Source organism: Lynx rufus, unplaced genomic scaffold (assembly GCF_022079265.1).
Source record: "Lynx rufus isolate CCGP_SWC_20201006 ecotype Redwood Valley unplaced genomic scaffold, mLynRuf1.p SCAF_15, whole genome shotgun sequence".
NCBI classification, from domain to species: domain Eukaryota; kingdom Metazoa; phylum Chordata; class Mammalia; order Carnivora; family Felidae; genus Lynx; species Lynx rufus.
In genome coordinates, this window is record NW_025814829.1 from 64,286,258 (window position 1) to 64,295,451 (window position 9,194).

The 9,194-nt window shown below is 35.7% G+C and overlaps 1 protein-coding gene across 1 annotated transcript in view; it reads left to right on the forward strand.

Moving 5' to 3' along the window:
* LOC124509895 (ankyrin repeat domain-containing protein 26-like) overlaps nucleotides 1-8,916 on the forward strand; it is a 238,257-nt gene extending 229,341 nt beyond the window's left edge. Inside the window, 3 exon segments of the mRNA XM_047076483.1 lie at nucleotides 1,034-1,262; nucleotides 7,331-7,376; nucleotides 8,755-8,916. Of these exon segments, the coding sequence (XP_046932439.1) occupies nucleotides 1,034-1,262; nucleotides 7,331-7,376; nucleotides 8,755-8,888 (409 nt within the window). The 3' untranslated portion in view covers nucleotides 8,889-8,916.
* The last annotated feature ends 278 nt before the right edge of the window (nucleotides 8,917-9,194 follow it).

Sequence of the window (9,194 nt, forward strand, 5' to 3'; positions counted from 1 at the left end):
CTTCCCCCACCCCACCCCCGCACCCCCCGCCCTGTATATTTTCCATTGATCGGATCTGCTAGTCTTTAAGTGCATTGTTCGAAGCTTTCTCATTTAGAAGCATATTATTATAAAATTGCTTGTCAGAATTGCCCTAAATAGAAATGTCGATGAGTTTCTTTTTGGAAGATTACATCTTTAACCTAAAAGGTCAGGTACTACTACTACTCATCCTGGCAGCTTGGTACATTTATTCTCTTGATTGTGACCTTTGGTATGATTCCTAGAGTGGGCCTTGAGACAAACTATCCTTTATGCTTTTTCTACTTTACATAAAGGCATCCAGGTGAAATACAGAAAGACTCACACAGGGCTGAAGGGTAGTATAATTCCCGAAGTGGCTAAAAAGAGCACCATGGTGGGAGGGAGGCCTGTGGAAGACTGAAGACAGAAAGGGCAGATTCTGCCTCCAGTGCCTTGGTAACTGTTGTAAGCTAATTGCCTCTGTAGCTGTTTTAGTTCTTTCTGATCACACGTCTGTCATCTCCTATCTCCCCTAGAGATTGTTGGTCTCAATGATTCCTCAGTGTCAAATGCTCAGTTTCTTTGAGATAAAAAGCGAAATGTACAAGAGTGGTGAAAGCAAACGCTTGAAAATGTCTTTGAGGGATGGTTTAGTTTTACATCTGTAAACAGGTTTACTAAATACAAGTATGTATATATAATGGCATCCTGAAGGATCCTGTCAGTACAGCCATTCCAGAAGACAGCAAGTATTATTTGTTAACCCATGTACATCACTGATAGCCACTTCTCTCCCTTCCCTAACTTGAATTGTTAGTTAGGAATCCCCCTGGAAACATAAGTATTTCTTTAGAGCAATTTTAAAAGTATAATTTTAGAGAGTAGGTGTGCTCCGTCACATGTTCAGTGTTAAAACACTGTTCAATGGCAAATGCTATTTACTATTATGGAAACCTAAAAAAAAAATGTATGTCATTTAGGAATGATTTAGGGGAAAAGAAAATGTATTTGTGTTTTTTAATCTTCACAGGGCTAAGGAGAGACTGTCAGAGAGCAATACAAATTTTCTTGTGGAGAGACAGCAGCACCAAACTTTACTCAGGACCCTTACTATGAGCCCAGGCCTGGAACCACCATATTGTGGACATTTTGAAAATAATTTGGTACTCAATGGAAACTTTACTCCAAGAGGAAACTTAGTGATTCCTACCATAAACCCATGGCTGTCATATGACGACAGGGAGGCTTCCTTGTGGAAGGTTAGTTATATTATCTGTTTAGTTTGTGTTTCAGATATCTGATGTTGTTGCTTTTAATTTGGCAAAATTCTGAGTTGTTTAAGTAACTAACACATACGAGATAAAAGTCAGCATTATATGTGCTAAGAAAGAACGGAGGTAAATTTTATATATATATATATATAATATATAATATTATATTTATATAATATTAATATAATTTTAATATAATAAAATATAATATAATACATTATAATATAATATTTAATATTTAATATAATATTAATATTAGTTATATAATATTGATATATAATATATATTATATATATATTAGTCCCTTGATCTCTCATTTCTAAGAGATACTTATTTTTATTTTATTTTAGTGAGAGAATGAGTGAGTGCATGCAGGGGAGGGGCAAAAGGAGAGGGAGAAAGAGAATCCCAAGCAGGTTTCGTGCTCAGCACAGAACCGAATGTGGGGCTCGGTCTCAAAACCATGAGATCATGACCTGAGTCAAAATCAAGATTTGGACACTAAAAACAACTGAGCCACCCAGGTGTGCCACAAGAGACACCTAGCATTAACTGTATTCAGTAAATATAACTAAACTTACCCATGTTAAATTTCTTGAAAAGCTTTCATTTAAATTTGATTTTGGAAAGTAAATGTTATTGCCTGGTAACCACAGGTACACTTAGATGCTTGGACTTATTTTCAGTTGGCAGTGGTTCATTAACATTTGAAAGCTTTGCTATAATCCAGTTTGTCCACCCCTGTATGTCAGTGAATGATCATCCTCCAAACACTTAACGACATATGAATGTTTACTATTTAAAAGAATCCAGAGGGGTGCCTGGGTGGCTCAGTCGGTTCAGCGTCTAACTCTTGATCTCAGCTCAGGTTTTGATCTCAGGGTCATGAGTTCAAGTCCTGCATTGGGCTCTACGCTAAGCATGGAGGCTACTCTAAAAAAAAAGAAAAAAAAAAGAATCCATGGTAAGTCCTTTTTATGAATTAAATCAACTTGTAACACTAAAAAGGTTAATTTCTCTTTTAAGTTAAAAGTGTTGCTAGTTTCTTACACGAGAATACATCTTTAATTGCTTTCTTATTTATGGCACTCTTTTTTCTTTTTCCTTTTTTTTTTTGACTTATACCACCTTTGTTTCTATTTTTATAAAATATCTTGATGAGTGATTGTAGAGCATTTTATAAATAGCTAAATCAAGCAAATATTTGAATTTTTAAAATGAAGCTTTTATTTCTTCAAATGAGTTCTTTGCCCCTTTGTCTTTTCTTTTTCTGGAACCCCTTGAATGCAAGTATTATTACACTGAATGTTGTCCCACAGGTCCCTTAACCTAGCCTCATTTTTAAAATTCTTTTTTCTTTTTGTTTTTCGGCTTGGATGATTTCTACTACCCTGTCTTGCAAATTGTTGATCTGTTCTTCTGCATCTTCTTATCTGCTGTTGATTCCCTCTAGTGTATTTGTCATTTCTGTTATTGTATCCTTCAGCTCTGATTGGTTCTTTTTTATATTTTCTATCTCTTTCTGATGTTATCACTGGATCCATTCATTCTTCTCCCGAGTTCACTGAGCATCTTTCTGACCGTTACCTTGAACTCTTTATGAGGTACATTACTTATCTCTGTTTCACTTAGTTTTTTTTCTTAGGTTTTGTCATGTTCTTTCATTTGGAATGTATTCCTCTGTGTCCTCGGTTTGTCTGACTTTCTATGTTTGTTCTTAAAACGGTTCCTTTCAACTTCTTCTCTCTTTCGAGTGAGCGATGCTTTTGAACAATGTACGTTAATTATGAAGTCAAGGAAGAAGAGAATGTTTCTGTAAGTGTCGTCTAGTCATTTTTCTTGGTGGAGCTGTGACAGGTGACACTGGGTAGGCGGCAAGTAACCCTGCTCTTCTCTTTCTAAATTCAGAACACAGGAGACAGGGAGATGGAGAGAAACTTAGTAGCTTTATTACTAATAAACACTAACAAATTGGAGGATACGATTTAGGTTATGTTAGCCACTTTGGGCTTCCTCCCAAATCGGGCACTTCCCCACACAGTTGTAAATTGAGGAAACAAATGCTTGACCCCCACCCCGGGGGCCGGGTGCTTACCACAGAGCTGAGAGCAGACCCAAATTCATGTTACTGTGGGCAGGCACATCTTTTCAAAGAGGAGATCCAGAAACACATAAGCACTGCTTAGCTCCGTCTCCCAAATTCACCCGTTAGGTGAGTCTCCCTTCCCGTCGGGAGGGAGACAGAGATAAGTCCACATGTGAGAAGTGAAGGTTCACCTATAATTTCCGACTGGATTTAAATTATAAATAAAGTGAATTGTGTCTTTTGTACATACCAACGAATGATGAGAGGTTAGACAGAAGCATGCTAGAAGGGAAGGAGAAATCTGTGTTGGGTTTTAAATTTTGCTATAAATAACCACACCATGGGTTCACTCATTTGTTGATCGATTTTGATAAAAGAAATTTTCTTTGGAAGGAATAAATAATGCTTTCAGGAAGAATTTCCTCAGTTTCAGCTTGCTTGCTTCACCTAAAGATTTTCTCTTTCAAGTTCTCTGTCCTGTGGTTTAAAAAAGTTGTGCTTGGGGTGCCTGGGTGGCTCAGTCGGTTAAGCGGCCGACTTCAGCTCAGGTCATGATCTCGCGGTCCTTGAGTTTGAGCCCCGCATCGGGCTCGGTGCTGACAGCTCAGAGCCTGGAGCCTGTTTCAGATTCTGTGTCTCCCTCTATCTGACCCTCCCCCGTTCATGCTCTGTCTCTCTCTGTCTCAAAAATAAATAAACGTTAAAAAAATTTTTTTTTAAATTTAAAAAGTTGTGCTTAAAAATTGATGGCTACTAAAAGGAGTTAACATAATTTCTGTTCCTTTATTTTCATTCATGACTTTAACATTTGTAATTTAGTTAGAGAGCTACTATTGTGTGCCTCATACCTAAGCATTACTGAGCCACATGGCAAAGTTTTATGTATTCATTTTCTCTGAGTTATACTTAAAATACACGTATTTTTCCTGACTATGAGGAAGTAACTGGCATAGAACTGTAGGCTTGGTAAGACCACAAGTGTATTCCTGGTCTGCATCTAGTTGGTTTCATGACCTCAGGCAAAGTACACTCTCTCTGAGACCTTTTTGTCTATTATGCAAAATTCGGGATTTTGACTAAATTAGTTACTTTTATATCTTCAAAATAATTTTTTTTCAAACAATAGAACGTAGTTTTTTTTTTTTGCATTAAACTGTATTGTGTAAAACAGAGAGAAGTAGAGCTGTCTAACTAAAGGAGAGATGGAGACTACGGCTGTGACTTCCTTGTCCCTCAATCCTGCAGTGTCCCCAACCGAACCTTAGATTTCTATGGGCCATAATTGTATGTTAACAGTTAATGAGAAAATCCTTCTAATTAAAAATCCTTTAAAAATGTTCTTTGAATTAAAATTTGCTGATATATAGTTTTTCTGTGTATAATTTTCTCACCCTCTTATATTTCGGATCAATGGAAAGGTATACTCAAGAGTACACATGTGTTCTTATTCATGGACTGGAAAGCTATTTTCACCATCGAAACACAGTTTTTACCTAGATATAAACATAAAGGTCACAGAGGTAAATATTTAGGAAAAGAGCTTTTGGGGAAAAGATGCAACATTACCTTGGTAGCTCCTTAAGTCCTGTCATATAAAAAACGTGGTTTATATTTTATATCGTATTTATTACTGGTAATATAATATTGTTTGAATAAAGCCTTCCCCCATCACCTGGTATTGAGTTATTAGTTTTATAAGTCTGGTATAGTCATGTTGCCCCATTCATTTTATAAGGCCTGAATATAATGCTATTGTCAAAAAAGTGTTATGGTTCCTCAAAAACTTAAAAATAGATATTCATTAATTCCACTACTGCGTATTTACCCAAAGAAAATGAAAACACTAATTTGAAAAGTTGTATGCATCCCTATGTTCATGGAAAGATTGTTTGCGATAACCAAAATAGGGAAGCAACCTAAGTGTCCATGGAGAGATGAATGGATAAAGACAATGTGTAATATGTATACAATGAAATATAGCTCAGCTATCAAAGAGAATGAGATCTTGCCATTTGTGACAACATTGATAGACGTAGAGGGTATTATGCGAGGGGAAATAAATCGCAGAAAGACAAATAAATACCATCTGATTTCACTTACATGTGGAATATAAAAACAAAACAAAACAAGTGCACAAACAGAATCATAACTACAGAGGACAAATTGGTGGTTGCTAGAGGGGCGGTGGGTAGAGAGGTATGGGCAAAATAGATGAAGGGGAGTAAGAAGTACAAATTCCAGTTATAAAGTAAATAAGTCACAGGAATGAAGAATACAGCATATGGAATATCGTCAATAATATTGTATTAATGTTGTATGGTGACAGAGGGTAACTACACGTATGGTAGCAAGCATAGCATAGTGTATACCATGGTCCAATCTGAATTTGTATACTGAAAAACTAGTGTAACATTGTATGCCAACTATACTTCAATTAAAAAAAGGTATTAGGGAAAACAGTCTCTGAAAATATTGGGAAGCATGTCAGCCAAAACATTTGTCCTCACACCTAAATTTGTAAAGACATTGGAATCCTTATCACCACAGTGTTGATTATGTTCTGTACACTATTTTGGAGCCCGTTTGGGGCATTCATGGAGAGGCTACCTTGTCTAAGAAAGATGTAAATAAGTACATTCTAGACAGGAACAGTTGTAATATACAGTTGACCTTTGACCAACATGGTTTTGAACTGTGTGGGTCTACTTTACTTACACATGGATTATTTTTGGATACTGTACAGTACTGTAAGTGTATTTCCTCTTCCTTCCGTTTTTCTCAATGTCATTTTTCGCCCTAGCTTATTCTACTGTACAAAACATGTATGAATCGACTGTTTATTTTACCGGTAAGGCTTCCGGTCAACAGTAGGCTATTAGTAATTAAGTTTTGGGGGGATGAAAAATTATATACAGGTTTTTGACTGTACCCCACCCCTGTGTTATTCATGGGTCACCTGTAGTTGGAAATATTCGTACACATTTCAAAGTGGATAACCATAACTTTAATAAGTCAAGTGTTTCAAAACTTGGCCCTAATTTGGAGAAAGGAAACAAAGTTACAATTGAAAATTGTATGTTGTTTTCCTTATCGCTAATGGAGAAAGTTATAAATCAGAAGCTAAGTTTGGAAACTGTTGTAACCCCCTATTTTTCCCTTCTTCAAAGCGATTTTCTGAAATCTTTGTGTGCATATGAAAGGAAATAAGTGTTTTAGTCATAATACAGATAGCAAAACATTTTTACTCAATTTTTGCCAGTAGAATTTCCACATGACAGTAAGACAGTCCCACTTTCTTCATTTTATATGTATTTAAGAGTCAGTCCTGGAAAATTAACAGCAAAAAGCATTCCTTCAAATTTTGGTTTTCTACAAGTGAAAAAATGGAAAGCCCATTTTAAGGAACAATTCATTAAGGTAAAAAACTGATTAAACTTTCATAAATGGCAGTATTTCTAATCATTTCCAAGTAATAATTCAGCATACAATATGATTCTTGTTTAAACTTTTTTGTCCCAGTAAGATCCAACATCACGTTTCAGAGATTATACATATTCAATAGATCAATATTAATTGTGCTATTTATCAGACTCACATAAATAGTATTATATATATATATAATGTACACATATTATATATATTAATATAATACACATAATATATTATATATATAACATACACATATTATATATACGTATACACACACACACGTATATATGTATACATGTATATATGTGTGTGTATGTGTGTGTGCGTGTATGTATGTATCTGTTCTCCGTTATCTAAAACTAAAATAAAATAGGTAGGAATTTATTTTATTCATGTGATAGTTTTTCTGTTTAAGCAATCCCTAACTTTGGTTTAATCTCTACAAGTATTAGTTCAAGACCACATGTCCTAAACTATATATAATCCCTACCATGTCTTTTGTTTACCTTACACATTCTAAATAATATTTGGCTTATTTCAGACGCGGCAGGAGTTGGAGGAAAGAATAACCAGAGAACTAGAAGAAGGTATGTTGCCAAAATGTATGAAGGTAGATATCATTGATTTATGAAATAAACTATAAATAGTAAATGGCATCCCTTGCCGTTGTTTGGAGAATAGATACTACATTTACATTTTTTGTACATATCTAGTAAAAAATGTAAAAGCACGAGCATAATGAAGAACACACTTCTTCCTCATTTAGTCCTCATGTGTCATAGGTCTTTTAAAATCTCCCAAAAGTCTAGGGGCACCCAGGTGGCTCAGTCGGTTGGGAGACTGATTTCAGCTCAGGTGGGTTCAGGCCCCACAGAGGGCTCTGTGCTGAAAGCTCGGAGCCTGGAGCCTGCTTCAGATTCTGTGTCTCCCTCTCTCTGTGCCCCTGCCCGCTTGTGGTTTGTCTCTCTCTCAAAAATAAATAAACGTTAAAGAAGTTTTTTCAATCTCCCGAAGTCTATATATCTGTTATTATTTCTGGCGACAATCTTCCTTCATTGGTGCCATCCCTGTGGAACTGTCAACCTGCACAAGTCTCAGAAAAGGTGTGCTTTATCAAATTGTTGTTTCTGCTAGTGATAGAAGACCCAAAAAGCCAAAGTCGTCTTAGTAATGCTTGGTTAAGTAACTAGAGGTCATATAGCTGTCATTGACAGGTAACGGGTTTCAATCATCACTCATTGATTTTGTCATTGCTTTTGCCCTTGGGTAAAACTTCAAATTCCTTAGCATGGAATGAAAACACCCAAATCAGTTTGCTTCTTGCCAGATCATTCAGCCTTGTCTCTCACTCTTTGCCCTACTCTGCTGCTTTGCTCTAGCACCTTGTCAAACTAAACTACTCATAATTGCACAAGTGTTCTTCCTCACTTCTAGCTCTTTGTATGTGCTTCTTCCCTCTCCCTAGCATACTTTTTCCTTGTCCTTCAGGTATCAGCTGACATATCACCTTCACCAAAGAGCAGACAATATTGACACAAAACTGGGATGTCCCTTCCGTATGTTCCAGTAGTGCTGTGTTTTATACCTGTCACTTACATCTGTATACTTGGCTCTGTTTGGAAATGCCTGTTTGATTTTTCCGTTTATAGTTTATGATTGTTCAGGGTGGACTGTGTCCTCATCTTGTAATTTCACCTTGTAATGAAAAAACCTGATATTTATCCACAATAGCAATTAGTTCAGTGTGCAACCCTGAGCAAAATATATTTAATACTAACCTTGGGTTTCATATTGCAGTTGTACGTAGGTATTTTTCATTTTTCTTAACACTCATAAAGGCCCCAACTTTCTTTTTTTCTTTTTCTTTTCTTTTTCTTTTCTTTTTCTTTTCTTCTTTTTTTTTTTAATCAGTTGTAGTGAAAATTGTTTTGGAGAAAGAAGATAATTCTTTCTTTTCCTTTTCAGCTGCTACCGAATTTGAATGAGGATCCTGTAGAACTCCTTTAGTATCTACTGATGATTCAATTCTAAATCAAGATCCAGTATGGAAAGCGTCACGAGAAGATGTACAGATTTTGAACAAAAATTATATGATTTGAAAAATAAATAGAAAAAATTTACTGGATGCTTACCAAACATTTTCATTGTTTCCCAATTGAACACACTATATGGTAAAGTCTTGATTAAAGGAAAATGTTTTTGTATCATATATGTGTAATGAAAATCTTTATAATATTTTAAACTATGTTTCTTGGCATCTCATTAACTTTTAAGCACATTTTGTACGTGGAAACCAGCACTAGAGGGTTTCACATATATCAGAGTGCTCCACTACCAGCTGTTTGAACAGCACCCAAACAACCAAGTTGCCATTAATACTTCAGTAGTGTTCATGGATGGCTTTT